The following is a 17,496-nucleotide window of genomic DNA, read 5'->3' as shown; positions in this document are numbered from 1 at the left end:
TTCACCAGTTTGACTGTAGTATGTCTTTTATGAAGATTAGGCTGTATTTTGTGGTTGGGCAAGGACCCTGTGAAAATGAAAGTTTTTCAAGAAGGGTGGCCTGGGGAAGTGTCATATCCTTAGACAGGAAAATTAGAACTATGACGACAAGACCCAGGTGGGGGCTGCGGCGGGTCTCAACATGCACCTGGGCCTGGACGTAGAGCAGCTGGATGTCTAAGATTGTATTTATGGGTAGACTGTCATCAGCTGCCCTCAAACATACAGAGTGGGCTGGGACTGGGAAGGACAGGCTTCTAAAAAGGGTCCTCCCTGGGTGTGCACCTCAGGAGGTTTGAGAATCAGAGGGACTGGAATTGGCATCAACGCTTCATTTCGCAAGGTGAATAAACTATGACAAGCTCTAAAGTCGCTGTGCTTGGTTCATTTGCATATCCTCGTCCTGCTGGAAGAAGAAAAAGGGCTCTGCCAAAGCCCAGGAGAGCAGGGTGGCAGGGATGGCAGAGGGTGATGCCAGTAACTGGCGAAAGCAGGGAAAGGAGGGCATGGGGATGAAGCTGCAGCCAGCGACAACTCCGCCTCTGTGTCCCAGGTTTCATTTAATTTTTAAGTTTGACGTTGTGACCTATGGCCAACCCTCCTAGCCATAGCGAGCATATCAAAGCCTTCTAATCAACTGTAATTGAAAAATAAATGATTTAAGTTTTGGAAAAAAAGCCTAATTGGCAATCATTTGTATCTTAAAGTGTAGCGATGAATATTTTCCTTGGGCTGGAATGCTATGACAATTGAGATGAGTATCGAACTGGTGATCCTATTGATTATAAACTATGATCTATCCCAAAACTCTGGGGAGGTATGGCCCCTGATGCTGCTCATGCTCTGTCCCATTGTCTTGTCAGTGACGAGTACCTGAGTTACAGTATCGAAAAAGCACAGCAACAGGAGTCTGTAGCGGAGCATGATTTCTGCAGGCCCCCTAGGTTGTCTTGCCCGCTTGGACCCTGCGTTCCTGTAAGCACATTATCCTGTGATAAATCCTCTTGTATATTATGGACTTGCCTCCTTCAGTTTTGGTCTGAAGATATCTTCTTGTTTCGGTGGCCATTAAGCCTTTGCTAGAGATACAGATGTTTTGTGGAAGATAAAGTTACCCTATGGTAACATGATTTTTGAGAGAGATGGATATGGGTATAGTGCAAATATGGTTGTAACTATATAATGGAAAATATAACTATTTACCTGAAGGGGCAGGGAAGAGCTGCTCAGGTAAGTCTTATGCACAAGTGGCATAAGAAATTAGAACAGAGATTTTAAAATCTAATAACGTTTGCTTATTTTTGTCTTATATTGGAATAGAAGACTGAGTACATTTTACAGTATATTTTTATCTGAGGAACCGTAGGAGTCAAGTTGGTGTTCCCAACATTTATACATTTGTTTGCTGGAGAGGGAGTCAGGAGGAATCTGTATTTCTGTTCCTTTAATTTGTCAAGTTTGTTTGTTTTTAAATTTGCCTAGATTTACTTCCCCCAGGAGCACCTACCAGCTAGGCTGTTTCCTCGTGCCTGTTTTAGAATAAAGGAATCTTGTTGAGTAGCAATAATATTGATAGCACTGGCCACGGCCTGTTGATTGCTGTCTGTGCACGAGCCCAGCCCCTGTGCTAAGCCTTCCATAAGCAGTGGTTTAGAACAGTTAACCATCTGGCTCGTAGTCGTGCATCTGATAAGCCACGCCTGAGAGAATCTAGGTCATGGGTGCCAGCATATTGTTTTTAACCACTTCTAGATCTACTTGGAAGTGGACTGAAATCTGAAGCTGTTTTGACATTGGATTACAGAGGTAACCATCCATGCAAGAGTTGCATTGCTTTGCTCTAAGTCTTGGGGAGATTCAGCAGTCCTGACAACGGTTAGGGAAATGTGTAACTTTGGTCTACCATTTTAAAAACATACAGGAAAATTATAACATGAAATGCAAACATTAGAAAAGAGAACAACTTTTGAATAAACTGACATCTGAAGAAACCGGGGGGGAGGGGGGGCGGAAAGCAGAAAATAAACCCAAGGCAAGCAGAAGAAAGGATATAATAAAGAACAGAAATCAATGACATTGAAAAAAAGAAAATAGAAAAAACAAAAAACAAAAGAGAAGTAAAGTTGGCTCTTTGAAAAGATCGTAAAACTGACAAACCTCTAGCAAAGTTGACCACAAAAAGTAGAAGTCACAGTATGGGGATCAAACAGGATTTCACTACAGACCCTGCAAACATCAAAAGGATAGATTTAACAATTTAGATGAAATGGGCCAATTTCTCAAAAGCACAAATTACCGCAGCTCACCCAGAATGAAACATAATTTGAGTAATTCCATAACTTATGTAAATTAAAATATAAAACCTCCTGAAGAAGAAATCTGCTGACCTATTCAGTTTCACTGGATACTTCTACCATATTTTTAAAGAATAATACCAATTGTACATAATCTCTTCCAGAAAAATAGAAAAGGGAAACTTCTCAACTCATTCCATGAAGCAGTGTTACTCTGATACCCAAAGCAGACAGATATAATGCATAAACAGAAAACTACACACTATCATAAATACAGATGCAAAAACTCACATATACTTCATTAGTACAGAAAATTATTATATACCATAAACAAGTGGAGTTTATTCCAGAGGTGCAAGACTGGTTCAGTATTTGAAAATCAATGTATTCCATCATATGAAAAGGTTGAAGAATACTTGGACTGCCTGGGAAACTTTCTTCTTGATGGCCATGCATCCCTATGGAGGAGGCAAGGGGCAGGGTAGGAGTGGGCACTAACATTGATTTAGCACCTGAATGTGGAACTGTGCTCAGTCCTGGGGAAGAGACCTACATGTGCACCCTGTTGTGTAGTTCTTTTGGAATTAATTACCATTGCTGAAAAGGGCCTTAATAAATATCAGATGCCTTTTTAAAGAGATTTTATTTATTTTTAGAGAGGGAAAGGGAGAAACATCAATGTGTGGTTGCTTCTGGAGCGCCCCCTACTGGGGACCTGGCCTGCAACCCAGGCATGTGCCCTGACTGAGAATCCAAACCACAACCTCTTGGTTCCCAGGCCAGCTCGTAATCCCCTGAGCCACATCCGCCAGGGCAGTAAGTATCAGATGACTTTTTAAGATGCTGGAACTTTTCATCTTTGTTTTTCTCAAACATTTGTAAGTCTTCATATGTCTGCTGGGAAGGTACTCGTCCAGACTTTATTCCAGGTGCTACCCATCATTTAGGACGCACCTTAACAACACGTTGTTGAGACGAGACAAAGACGCCTAAGCCAGCGGTCAGCTACGAAGTACTCCAGGGATACAGAAATAACCAGAATGTCTTTGCTTTTAATAACAATTCCCATGAGTTTGTTTTTCCTGTGAGAACAGGGCAATCCCGGGTAGTCAAGCGAAATTGCAGTGACAATTTCTTTGGGGCAACACGCTCGTTTTATGGAGACTAACGTTCTAAAGTCCGCAAGGCTCGTCCAGGTCTCACGTAACGCTAACAATTTACCCCTGAGACTCGCAGCGGGGCAGACTTAGAAATTAGTCCCTTGGTCTGGCTGATATAACTTGACTGGGAAATGCGGCGATTTCGACATACGGTCCTGCCTCGCACATAGTGAACTCTGCCCTGACCCCTGTGGACCGTCTTGCAGGGCCGGTACTTCCCGTACACTAGTGCGGCTCAGTCACCCGGGTCACAAGCCCCCACCCCCAGGCCCGCCTCCTCTCCTTCTGCGCAGGCGCAAGAGACGTCCCGCCACGCCCCGCCCCGAGCACAGTAGGCACCATCTTCAGCCAATCAACACCCGCCTAGGGCGGGGCGCGCTGGGGCTGGTAGAAAGTGTCGTCGAGGGTGGGCCCCTTGAGTGACACGGATTTTGGCCAATCATCGGAGGCCGTCAGCAAGCCGTCCCCCTCGGTGGCGCCTGTCGTCCAGCCCCGGGCGCCGGGCCGGGACCTAGGGAATGCCCCGGCCCTAGCTCGTTGAAACGCCCGCTGTGAGCGGACCGGCTCAGCTGGTGTGTGCAGGGCCTGCAGCTCGCCGCGTTCCGAAATGGCCGAGACGTCGGACAAGGCCGTCACGTACTACACCTTGGAAGAGATCAAGAAGCACAACCACAGCAAGAGCACCTGGCTGATCCTGCATAACAAAGTGTACGATGTGACCAAGTTTTTGGAGGAGGTGAGTTGGTGAAGCGCGCCGCCGGCCGTGGTTTGCAGGTTCCCTGCCGGGACCTGCCGTGTGCGGCTCTGCGTGCGCTCCTGACTGCTCGCCCAGCTCCGCACACCATACCTGGGGGCGGTCTCCGCGCCTGCACACCTCTCTGCGCACACTTTGCTCTGCACATCTGGCATCAGCCCCTGCTTCTGCGCCCCCTGAGTCTGCGCGCCCGTGAGTGCGCACCTGGGAGCGTTCCCCGCCTGTGAAGGTCCACCTGGGGCCACCGGAGGCGCACAGGCTCGCGCCACGGCGGCAGGAGCCGTGGAGGGGCAGGCGCTGCCTTGGGAGACTCTGCGCGGGCGTGTGGGACCGGGGCAACACCCAGCACTTGGTAGGAAACCCAGCCGCGGCTGGATGGGCTTCCCTGGCTGAGGGCGCAGTACGCGGAAGGATCTTGAAAGCACCTCTTCTCCCTGAGTCGGCATAGATCTGGGACGGGGTCCATTCCACTTCGGGTGTTCCTGGAGTAGATTCCTGAAAGGAACCGGTTGGAGTTCGTCCTTCCCCCACCTGGTGAGCTGTGGGGTCCCCCTAGAGGGGACCGTGAGTTCGCTCAGAGGTCGGGGTGTACGGGCCGCACCCACAGGCCCACCCCACGATCCCCGCCCCCACTGCCCCGGCGATTGTGAACGTGCCGGAGGAGGACTTTGCAGAGCTGGACTCCTGGGCCGGAGTCTGGGTGTGTGGCGGCCTTGGTGAAGAAGGGAGGAGGAGGGACAGCAGATAAAATAGCACTCCGATTTAATAGGAGTGGCTTCTAGGTGGGACTCACGTCTCCTCTGTCCTGTCCCCTCTGCTGAGCTGTACAGAGCTTACTTGCCATTAGAGTTTCTTCAGCTAAGGACCCTGAGCATAACATGAAGTGCAATGGACCCCAAATGTCCACTTTGAACCCTTTCTCTCACCATCCCACCCCCATGGTGTAAGTAATTCCGCAGTTTTAAGATCCAGGATGTGCTTTATTTGTGTCCCTTAAAAAGAATAGATTCTTGCCCTGGCTGGTGTGGCTCAACGGACTGAGCGCCGGCCTGGGAACAAAAACGTTGCTAGTTCTACTCCCAGTGAGGGCACAGGCCTGGGTTGTGCGCCTGGTCCCCAGTTGGGGGCGTGTGAGAAGCAACCGATCAGTGTATCTCTCCCACATCAATGTTTCTCTTCCTCTCTTTCTCTCTCCCTTTCCTTCTCTCCTCTCTCTCTCTCAAAAAAAAATTTATAAAAGATTAATAGGTTATTTTATATCATGAAGCATTTGTCCTTTCCTTCTTTTTCTTTGTGTTGTCCAGGAGCCTCCCTGGCCTTCCCCCACCTGATGTCAGAAGCACCCCTCTCCCAGCTGTGCCAACCAAAAATGTCCCCAGTAGTCTGGAAGGAGTTTCTGCTGTAAAATGTGTTTTGCATAACTTTTAAGGGTAAATTTCTCAGAAGGAGATAAGAGTATTATACTTTAAACCATTTACTATTATATTTCATTCTTAGGAGGCAGGAGTGGGGGACTGTACAAAGTTTTCTGAGTAAAACTGGAAGAGATGCAAGCAAGCCCGTCAGTGGGCTAGCTGACAACAGGCTGCTTTATCATTCTCAGTTTCCAGTAGCCTGTCTTTATTGATTTTTTATTTTTTATTTTTTTTTTTTTTGAGAGAGAAACAAACATCTACTTGTTGTTCCACTTATTTTTTATTCTTGTATATGCCCTGACTGGGGACTGAACTCACAACCTTGGCGTATCCGGATGATGTTCTAGCCAGCTGAGCGGCCAGTCCAGTGCCTAGGTCACCGGTCTTTGTAAGTAGCTTGGGAAGAATGCCTCCCAAGTGAACTTCAGTGAAATGAGTTTATCACTAATATTTTATAACTAATAATTATAGTAAGAGTGCAGGCAGCTGCTATTTATAGTGTGTGTGTCTCATCCCTACTTCTGGAACAGAAAGAAGCCCCGAGGACCTCTTCCCCCCACCCTATCTCCTTTCTTCCATCATGTAAATGCTCCAGAAATTCATGAAGCTTTCCTCACACGTGAAGTAAAGAATATTGTTTTCACTAATTTACCTAAATACGAAAGTTTTAGGGGGAGGCAGAGAGGGGGCTTCCTGCCTCTAAAGTGAACTTTTAACCATGGGCAAGAGCTCCTATACTACGAATTCACCCATCCACATGGACCACATGGTTTCCATGGCACCTCTCAGACATCATAGGTTTATACACATGTCTGCATTCATGTTGAGAAAACACATAGTGTGGTGGATGGAAGGGAGTCCTGGCCTGCTGCTGATACGCCCTGTGTTTCAGATGCCGTACTTAAGGTAAACTGGGAAGATGATAATGGTGTGAACTTCACGGGGTCCTTATGAGAAACAAAGTAATGCTGGCTAGGTGCATACCATGGTCTCAGGCTTGTGATCCGTGCAGTAGATGTGAACTCCTACACGAGCACGGGTCGGGGTGCCGGCCTTCCCTCTGTAGCCTCACATGTAGCAGAACGCTCATAGGAGATGTTAAGGAAAGGTATATACCTGGCAGGCGATGTTGAAACAGGAGAGTAGTACCAAAAAATTATATTCTTCCAGTTAAGAAAGCAGGTGAAGTGTCATAGTTGGGCAACAGGCTCTGTCTCCTGAAACAATGGCTTTCTGAAGAAGGTGTTTTCACGTCCGGGAGGCTGGCAGACACCTGAGAAGGCGGGCGGGCTCAGTGTGAGCGGCCCGCTAAGCGGCAGAAGGCGTTGAGTTACCATCTGATGCCAACCTGCAAGATCATGAGCTTAGTTGCGTATGTATTTTCAACTAGTGTTTTGTTTTTTTTTGTCTTTTCAATCCTGAGTTCCAGTTTTTGAATTTATATTCACGAAGCTGGGTCTTATCATATTACTATATTATTAGTAGCGTTCATGATTATAGAACTTGGAGGGAAAGCTATTGAAATGAGAAGGTAGGCACTCGGGCCAGGAAATGAAACTGGTTTGCTTTTCTCTTCCTGTGATTTGGGCAGCAGCATTTGCTCGGCTACTAAAAGAGCCCTGGAGGGAGTGAAGAAGGAATCACATGACCGGTAACAGTTAGGTAAACTGGCTTTCAAGTCAGTAGATGTTAATTTGTGAAATAGGCATCTTCCTGAGAAACATCATGAGCAGCGTGCCTTGGTGTCACGTTGCTTGCTTTTCAGGTGATCCAAATGGCAACTTGCTGCTCCAGCTGTTTTTCCAGTGATCCTGGGATCAGGGTGCTCTGGACCTGCCTGTTAGCATCAGCATCGTTCTGCCTCACAAAGCTGTTGGCTCCGGACCCGCTCTTGCTTTCACGGTCTGAGGCAGTATCTTTACAGCAGCATTTGTGGGAGGGACTTCCATTTTGCTGTTTTCCATGAACATGGCTACCTCCTTGACAGAGTCCGGGGGTTCCAAGCCTGGGGGAACCTCAGTGCCCTGGGCATCCGGGAAGAGCCTGCGGGTGCCTGAAACCCAGTGTCCTCCACTCTGAACAACAGAGGACCGTGCCTCTTTAGCCTTGATAGGGCTGCCATGTATAGGGCTAACATTCTACATACTTGTGCTTTTTTCAAGGAAATTTGATTACTTCCTAAATCTCATACTAGTAAAAAGCTGTGGTTGCAAATATCTTTGATGAATGTGAAATGGGGACATCATTACTTGCTGTTTAACCTATATAGTTTGGTAAATAAAACGAGAAGTTATAGAATCCATAGGAGGACCATATAAAGGGACCTGGTGGTGACGGTGGCTCAGGCGTCGCGGGTGAGCAGTAGCAGAGCCAGCCTCCCAGTCAGGCGGGACCCTGAGCCTGTGGGCGGGGCCACTTCAGTAGATTTCTACCTACATTTTTTTGGTAACTTTTTGCTACTTTTAAGAAGAGGTTTTAAGGGTGTTTACAAGGCTACTTTGTTTTTTTAATTGTTTCAAAGTAAACACTGGAGATGGTTCACTTTGTTTTTATGTATCTTTGAGGTAGGAAAGTGAACTGAATGAAAGGAGCTCAGACTCCACAGGCACCTGGGCCGATCAAGGGGTGAACAGCATCTCCTTTACGCATCGGTTGCTCCAAACGTTCTGCCAACCACAGGATACAACCAATAAGTACCTTAAACTTTTTTTAAATTGAATTTATTGGGGTGACATAGGTTAATGAAATTATATTGGTTTCAGGGGTACCGTTCTATGATCCGTCATCGGTGGATTGATTGCATTGTGTGTTCACCATCCCAAGTCAAGTCTCCTTCCATCACCATTTTCCTTCTTTACCTTCTCCTACCTCCCCGCCCCCTTCCCTCTGGTGATCGTCCTGCTCTTGTCTGGGTCTCTGAATTTGTTTGTTTTTTGCTTAATCCCTTCGCCTTTTTCACCCAGGTCCCCCCGCCCCCAGCTGTCAGTCAGTTCACAGTACCGAACGGAGTCTGAGCAGCCGAGCAGCCGCGGCCCCACGGGGAGGTGTGGAAAGCTGTCGGGCGAGGTGAGGCAGACTGGACCTCAGTCTTAGACCCCTTGTGGAGGCGGCCTTGGGCAAGTCAGACCAAGTCTCTACATCATTTGCTTGCTCCTCAAGTGGCTAGCATTCTCTTTCCCACACCAGCTTCAGGCTTGTGAATACAGGCAGGAATAATATATGTGGGGACACTTGGGAAAGTATGTTAATATTTTAAGTTAACATTTTCCTATAAATTAAGTGTTATAATTATTTTTGTCATGCGGTAGGTCTAATATTTATACAGTAGGTGCACAGCTCAGGAATTACAATGTTAGCCAGTGAACAATAGTGGATCAAAATACAATGGCCACTTGAAGTAGATATACATTTTCAGGAATGTGTGCTTTATGTGATGGGACACCATCTTTTTTCTGGAGCTTTATAAAATACAACTTCAGTGTGTGGGGGGAAAGACCGCCTGATTACTGTGAGGAGTCAGGCAGTGTGGACTGGAGAAAAAGGCAGGCAAAGCCGCCTGGCACGCGCCGTGCAGCGAGGCCCGCCGAGGCGCTCTGTCGGGCGCCCTGCAGGCAGCCTAGACACAGCCGCCCTTGTGCAATGGCTTGTTCTATGTCCACGGTAAACTGCTCTACATGCTGTTCGGTCATCTACCCCCTGCTCCCCCTTTCTGTGACAAGGACACCATTCCATTTCGGTGAGTCCTATTTGTCGGACATTTCATTCTCTATGAAACTCCTCCTCTCCTTTCACCCCTGGCTGTTTAATTTCCCACCCGCATTTATGTCCTTAGGTAAACTTCCCTCACGGGGATTTTTGGGTGAAAGGTGATACACTTTCTACATTTGATGCATGTCCCCAACTTGTCCACGTCAGTCACACCAGTGACCACTCACAAGGCCCACACAAGAGTGTGGGTCTGTCCTCCCAGCTCGCTGTTAGCTTTAGTAACAGAGAGGCTTGGGTGATGGATGTGTATTGTCAGCAGAGGAAATGGACGGATGCATTCTCTTCACCCCATTAACGTGGAAGTTCTCCAAAAGCGCAGCTGCAGCGAGCTGCGCCTGTGCGCGCTGACGTGAGCTGTGGCCGTCAGCGGTGGCCCGTGTCTGGGCGCTCCGAAGAGCGGCCGGAGGTGGCGGGCTCCAGGAGGGTTTAAACAGCAGGGGCTCGGAGGCACTCTGCGCGGCTTAATAATGGGTGCTCCCTTCCCCGCCGCCGCCCCACTCTCTTTACACTTTGCTTTCTTGGGAATATCTGCTGATGTGTACTTATTAACTGGCTGCCTGTGTCTTTTATTAAGTTCTGCATGGGACCAGGAGAGTCAATCAAAGATGGGGGTGGGAGAAGTGAGTTCAAGGCGAGAGCAGTAGAATTTGGCCCATGCAGCCTGGTGCTAAGTGACCTCTGGTTAGCAAGAGCCGATGTCTCATGGATGGAGGCAGAACACCCCTTTCTTGCATCCACAGAATTTTGTTTCTAGCCTGCCCATGAGGACGGCATGTCCAGATGCCTGGGAGGAGGAGGTGGGTGGGCCAGCCGGCGGTTTTTGGTGCCTGGCTCACCATCTCAGCCCTGTCTCTTTTGTAGAGAAGGCCTTGGCATGTCCATTTCTACTTGCGTCTTTCAGCATCTGCAGTTTCACTGGTGGCAGAGCGGAACGAGAACAAGCCAGGACCCAGAATACACCCTGCCTGCTCTTCTGCTTTCCACCTTCTTCACCAAGTAGTAAATAAGTGTCATTCATCTGCCTTCCCCTCGTAGCCATCCCCAGCGGGCTATGAGACACCCGATCGCAGTGGCACTTGTTGAAGAGCGATGGACATCTGCCCGGCGCGCCAAACGCTCTCCATGCATAAGGCTCTCCTTTGCGTTTACCCCATTAACTCGGAAACCAAGCCTCTTGGGTTGGCAGTGGCGGTGGTGTCCTTTGAAAAGGGAAGAAGAACGTGGCCGTAGAGCTCCAGGAACTTGTGCACATGACAAGTGAGGATTGAAGGCCTGGACTTACGTCCTGCACCTGGGACCCCGCAGCGTGAGTCTCCTGACTCTACAACTTGGGCGTGAGGCCCGCTGGAGTTTTGAAGATAACCAGTAAAGCTGTAAAAGAAAACAGCCACCCCACTGGGACACAGTTGCTGTCATTTGCTTTGAGATTTTTCTCCTCATACCCAGAATTCCCTGTGGGAACCAGGGAGAAAGCAAAGGGAAGTTGTGAAAGGAAAGCCTTGAACAAAAAGAGAACCCGCGGAAGGTCCAGTGAGAGGGTGGAGCGTGCCTTTCTTCCCACCGGTTGTCACTGTGCGTGCGGCCTCCTCCCAGGTGAAGCAACAGCCTGTCCAGACTCTCACAGGGCAGCCTTGAAGGGGGTGGAGGGGTCTCCCTGGCTCCTGCTCCTAGCACAGAGGGCACCCAGGCGGTCTTAAGAGTTAGTGTCCTCTTGTTTAAGGAAGAGACCATTTGCAGACGTGTTAGGCAGGCCCCAGGAGGTTAAAGGCTTTCAGACATCCTCTTGGAGAGGCCGTTCTGAGTGGAACTCTGATGAGGTTACTGCCGGATGAAATCTGCCCGCGGGCCGGCCAGCGCCCCGCCCGCGCCCGTGCTGATTGTGGATGCTCATCCTCGGTGGGTGGCTCACTCTCTTTCCCTGTCTGCCCCATTCCGTTCAACCACCGCCTCCTGGGGACCCTCGCCGGGGGTCTGCCCTCTGCGTGCCCCATGCCGTCCTCCGGCTGCACGGCCCTGCCGCCCGTGGCCCGGACTGGGCGGACGAGGTTGTCAGACCGTCCTTCCTGTCCTGCTCTTGTCACAGCACAGATGTGTGTCGTTATTGTGTTAAACAGTGTAAATTCTGGAAGAAAATTGAAAAGGTTTATCTTGTGGAACCAGGTTAGCATTTCTCTGCTGAGTTCCTTCCAGTGGCTTCCCATGGCATTTAGAGTCAAGTCCCACCTGCCTGTCCTGGTCCGATGACCTCGGCATGATCCGGCCCCTGCCCCTTGCCCACCTGCCTCCTTGTCCCCTGGCTCGGCACCCAGACGGCCCTCTCCATTTCTTGAACGAGTTGGGTTGTTTCCGCCAGAAAACCTCCATCCTGGTCCCCCCCCCAACCTGGTGCGCATTTCCTTGGTCCCCACCCTCTGCTGGTCACGGCTCCCACTGTTTCCGGGGCAGGGGGGGCGGCGGATGCTCTGTCACATCATCCTATTTCACTTCTCAGTCTGCGCTGACCTCAGTCAATGTCAATGTCTTGTTTTCCATGTCTGGGGGCTGCCGCTCCCCCTCCCCCCCCCGCCACGGGGCTGTGACCCTCCGCACTGTCCTGCGCCCTGGCCTGCCATAGCTGCTCAGTAGCTGCTGGGACTGTTGTGCCGACGTCCAGGCACATGCCAGTCCCCATGACTCCAGGGCCACCACGAGGAGCGTGAGTGCTGGGCCCTATGGCAAGCATGGGCTCCGCGTTTTTAAACAGTCAGGGCCGTTTCCGGAACGTCGGCGCCGGTTGGCCTGCTCACCGGACGTGCCCGGTGGACTCTGTTTTCCCCATCGTCAGCAGCATCCGGGCTGCTGGTGTATACATATTTTTTAATCACAGCGATTCATCGCTAATAGGTGGGCAGGGGCATCACACTGTGGTTTTAATTCTCTACCTGCTAATGAGGTGGGACCTCTTTTCATGTGCTTATTTGCTATGCACATATCTTTTCAGAAGAAGTGTCTGTTCTTTTGTCCTTTTTCTATGTGGATTGTTTGTTTTCTTTATTGTTCCATTTGCGGAACTCTTTATTCTGGCTGTAAGTCTTCATCAGGTATGGCACTAACGAAGTGTTCTAGTCAGTGGCTTGTCATTTCATTCTCCTATTAAAATATTTTAAAGAACGAAAGGCTTTAATTTTGAGGAAGTCCATTTTACTCATTTTTCTGTATACACACCGTACTTTCACGATCATGTCTAAGAACTGTTCGCCTAATTGTAAGTCTCTTCCAAAAAACTTTCACATTCTATATTTCAGTCTGTGACCTCTTTAGGATTAATTTTGGTATAAAGTGTAAGGTGTAGGTTCAAACTTTTTGACTACTGATGTCCAATTGTTCCAGACCCTTTGTTGAAAAATCTCCTTCCTCCCTCACATTGCTTTTGTATCTTTATAAAAATGGGCCGGAACCCTTTGGTTGGGTCTGTTTCGGTTCTCTGCTCTGCCCGTCGCTCTACACGCCTCTGTCTGCCAGGACCGTATCCTCTCGATTCCTGGAGCTCCAGCCTGCGTCCTAGATCGGTGGTGTAATTAGCAATTGAAGGGTTTAAACAGCCTAGTGACATGACGTGACTTACCTTTAAATTGACACTCTACTGGGGTGTGAGCGTGCATGGATGGCCAGGGGCTGGCCAGGGACACGGGGGAGGGGTGATGTGGTGGTGGAGGTGGGAAACATCGGTCAGATTCCAGCTGCATTGTAATAGTTGAGCGCACAGAACACCCTGGGATCGTGTGTGGGTTGTGAGAGATGAGAAGGGCGCGATCAGCCCCAGGTTTTGGCCTGAGCGACTGGGTGAACAGACTTGTCAGGCACGGAGGGGAAGGAAAGGTGACGATGGAGCAAGTTTTGAGAAGGAAGGTCTGTATGGTTTCTGATATGCCCAGTTTGAGAAGCCTACCCGACATCTGGGTGAAGATGCCACACGGACTGAGGATCCAAGATTCCAAAGTCTAGGAGAGCAGTCTTTTGGGCCAAAAATAAAGATTCCGGTGTTGTCAGCCCTTTTAAAGTAATTACACTGGTTGTGACCGGCCTGGCTGAGGGGTCATGAAACGCGGGGCCCTGGGGCGCTGCCCCATGGAGGAGGACAACAGAGAGGGGACAAAGGCGTGCTCGGGGGCGTGAGAGGCAGAGCCCCAGAGAATGGCACGCTGGAAGCCAGTGCCACCGCCTTCCCGAGAGGGGACCCTGACGTCCGCTGTGCGAGTCAGTCACGTGGAGCTGAGGACCGACACGCGGCATCCCCGCAGAGCTTAAAAGAGCGGTGTCCGTCCATGGTGGGGCTTACCCGGGGGTGCAGGAGGCCAGCCGGAGACGGCAGGGCTCACGAGCCTTCCAGAGGGCTTCGCCCCACGGGGGTGGGGGCAGAAAGTGGGGACTGCCTGGAGAGCCCAGCGAGGCTGTGGGAGACACGGCGCGTGCACGCACGCATGTATGTGCACAGGAGCGTGTGTGGGTGGAGGAGGGCTAACAACGCACCCGCATCCCAAGGGCCGCAAGCCAGGGCTGGGCTGTGCGGAGCAAGGAGCAGGGCGCCGAAGACGTGCCTCGGACGGGCTGCGTGTCACCGAACCAGACGAGTTGAGGAATGGAGAAGTTAAAAAAAAAATTGGTCAGGGCATACTCTAAAAATAACCCAGAATTTTGCTTCTCTTTTTCAAGGAGAGAACATCAGTCACGCCTCCAGCTGCACTATCTGCCCGTCTTTGTCCTGCGCCCGCTGAGGGCTGCCCGTGGCGGAGAACGCCCGTTACCCTTAGGGTGTCTTGTTCCTGTTGACTCTTATCTGGTTCTGTGTCTTAGTACGTCAGGCCGGTTCGTTAATCCATAGAAATCACTTGAAGATGAAGGGGGATGTGGAGAGAAGGGGGGTCTGTTGGGGCTGGACTTGGCCGTCAGCGTTTTGGGGCAGGAACTGTACCAGGTCTGCACAAGGTTCTTTGTGGCAGTACCCAGTGGGCTGGGGAGGAAAGGGGACTGATACTACTGGAATGCCCATCATATGCCAGGAAGTCTGCTAATGAGAGCATTTACCCTCCTGTGCAGTTTGATTGGGGGAGGTAGTAGACGCTGGGGAGGTAGAGGCTCAGGAAGATCAGGATCGTCTTGGGCTCTCCCTGGCGACGTGGCAGAGCTGGCCCTTGGGTTCAGGGTCCAGTGCCCTCGAGCCCAGGCTTTGTCCGTAGCCCAGTGCTGCCTGGACACAGAGGCTCTACCGCCTGGGCAACAGTCCTTGCCTTCTCGACACTTCTCTGGGACGCTTCTCGAGCAGGACGTGAGAACCGGAGGAGGGTGAGGGAGTCAAGCAGGCAGGGCAGAGATGAAGGTATGGTTTTAATTCTCTACCGGCTAATGAGGTGGGACCTCTTTTCATGTGCTTATTTACTATGCACATATCTTTTTATGAAGACCAGCCTTGCCGTGAGCTTGCGCCTCATTGAACATTTCGGCGAATGACATAGGAAAGTGTTATCTATGAAGTAGTCGGGAGTGATTTCTGCTTAACTCTCCTTTCTAATTGCTTCCCTCTATCCAATAACAAGGGAAAAAAAACTATCAAACCATTGTCAACTGATGAATAATAATATCGACTAGATGTTTTGTCACCAAAATGGATCTACTTGGGAAAAAGAAAGAGCTGTCACCCAGAGCACGCAGGCATGGCAGGCACACGCACACTCCGTTGGCGCCAAGACTGGGGGCGGGGGGTGGGGTGTGTTTATAGATGGGCAAAGGAAGTTAAGGGCAGGGGCATCGGGACCACAGGGCTTTACCTGGAGCACCAAGTTCGGCCTGCAGGCTCTGGCGATCCCCTGGAGGGCCAGGGCTTCCTTCGGCCCCCGGCCCCGGGCCCGCCCCCCGCCGCACCTCCACGCAGACTGGGTTTGCTTCCAGGGCCTGTTGGTCTCTGTCCCAGTGCACTCGCACCCTTGGGGAATTGGGCTGCTCACAGCGCCTGCCCTTCTCCAGGGCACCACCGTGTTCACGCCTCTGGCCTTTGCGCTGCTCCGTCGTTTGCGAGAACACCCTGTTTACTCCCTTGGTGAACCGCTCCTGACCTTTCCCTCCAGAGCCCCGCCCCCGGTCCCGTCCACGCCTCCAGCGCCTGGGCCAGGTGATGCCTCCACCTGTCGTGCTGGCTCCACACCTGGGGATGGCTGTGTGCAGCTGTGACTCACCTGCATGTCCGCCTCCTCTCAGACCATGGCTTCCCCCATCATGCGGGCAGCTGAGCCGGCCAGGGCCTGTGGTGGGTATGCCCGTGGGCGGACGGCCGTCAGCAGCCAGCTGGGCCGATGCACGGAGAGGCCTTGTTGTTTCGCCCCATGACCTCTCACGTGAAGCGGGGAAGCGGTGCTCGCGGGCCTGGTCCTGGGCTTTGAGGATTCAGCGTGAGCGGCGTGTGCAGCCCCGGGCAGTGCCCCGCGGAGGGCTCCTCCCCGGAGTCCACACCGGGACCAGCGCAAAATCTGGCACCCCAGCCAGCTCTGAGGCCTTCATTCTTTGCCTCTTTGGGGAAACAGCATCTGGAAATGATAGAACACATTTTGTCAGGCAACTTATTTTGTGCTAAATCTTTTAAATCTTTTTTAATCTTCACCCAAGGATGTGTTTATTGATTTTAGAGAGAGAGGAAGGGGGAGAGAGAGAGAGAGAGAAACATTGATGTGAGGGAAACATGGATCCATTGCCTCCCATACGCGCCCCGACTGGGGATCCAACCTGCAACTTAGGCATATGCCCTGACCAGGGGTCAAACCTGCGACCTTTTGGTTATGGGACAACATTGCAACAAACTGAACCACCGAGCTGGGCCTGTTCTAAATCTTTTTAAAATTGTCTGCTCTCCAAACTCCTTTGAGCTGTTCTTATCTGTGGTAGAACTAGCACAGATAATCTTTGTACACACATTATTTTTATTTTTTGCCTAGTCATTGTTTACTCCACCTTTTTTTTGGCAGCATTAAGTGTTTGGACTGAAAGATACTCCTGACTTGGTGGACTTTGGGTCCACATAACGTTATAATGAAGGGGGAAGGTGTTTTATGGCTCCCTGTTTTGGCTTAGTTTAAGCAGGCCCCGGGGGGGCCACCTTTGGTGCATATTGCGACACCAAGTGTGGTTTTGCGTGCCCTTTTGGGCTTTGTTCACGGACAACCTGGGAGCCAGGCAGCACCCTGAGCTAGGAGTGTGTGTCTGTGTGTCCCCTTTGAATCTTTGTGGGTAAGGCCCAGGACGGCAGGGGAAGTGACAAAGCTTCTTGGGGTCTAGAAAGAAGCGAGACAGATACCCCTCTAAATTCCCAAAAGGGAAATATAGGAAGAAACTTTATTTTAAGGCCTCCTATCTCAGATCACTTTGTTCAGAAACATAAAAATGGCTACACCAGGTGCCTGTGGCTAGAACAGAGGGAGGCTGCACTGGGCGGGAAGCCGGGGTGCTGGTCCTGTCTCCCTCGTGAACTGCGAGTGCGACTGTGGCCTTATTTCATCTGAGTCCCAGTTTCTCTGTGATTTTAAGGATGCTGGGTTTCTGAAGGCCTTTTAAACTCAGAACTTCTGGGATTTTAACCTTCAGCCTGACCTTTGAGTCAGGATCTCCCGCCCGCAGATGAGGTGGAGGATGCAGACATTTCGGGAAGCCGGGAGTGTGCCAGGAGAGGGGCGGGGGCCAGGGAGGCCCTGTGCTGCCCCGGCCGGACAGGCGCTGTCTGCACTCGGCGTCTGTCTGTCCAGCGGTGACGCTGTGGCCTCTAGACGTGCCGCCCTGCCCTCCGGGAGCTGCTTGGTCTGCCCCTCCACACTCCTTGGGGGGCCCTCCAGCGCTTGGGATGGTCCCTTCTAACTGTCCAGCCTGTGCTCTCCAGAGACAGAACCAATGGAAGACACGCACACACACAGCCCGGGGAGGAAGGCCGAGAAGCCCCAAGCTGTGACATCTGCAAGCTGAGACCCCGGAAAGTGGGTGGGTCCCTCAGTTCAAGTCTGCAGGCCTGTGGATCAGGGGAGCCAACAGGGCCAATCCTGGGGGTCAAG

General features: G+C 50.9%; 1 protein-coding gene across 1 annotated transcript in view; it reads left to right on the top strand.

Moving 5' to 3' along the window:
* The first annotated feature begins 3,953 nt into the window (after window positions 1-3,953).
* LOC129078774 (cytochrome b5) overlaps window positions 3,954-17,496 on the top strand; it is a 28,198-nt gene continuing 14,655 nt past the window's right edge. Inside the window, exon 1 of the mRNA XM_054583784.1 lies at window positions 3,954-4,229. Within this exon, the coding sequence (XP_054439759.1) occupies window positions 4,101-4,229 (129 nt within the window). The 5' untranslated portion in view covers window positions 3,954-4,100. The remainder of the gene's footprint in view (window positions 4,230-17,496) is intronic.

This window comes from Pteronotus mesoamericanus, unplaced genomic scaffold (assembly GCF_021234165.1).
Source record: "Pteronotus mesoamericanus isolate MK-2021 breed Mesoamerican mustached bat unplaced genomic scaffold, CSHL_Meso_final contig_74, whole genome shotgun sequence".
Classification (NCBI taxonomy): domain Eukaryota; kingdom Metazoa; phylum Chordata; class Mammalia; order Chiroptera; family Mormoopidae; genus Pteronotus; species Pteronotus mesoamericanus.
The sequence above is the reverse complement of the archived record's forward strand: the minus strand, read 5'-3'. Positions and strand labels throughout refer to the sequence as shown.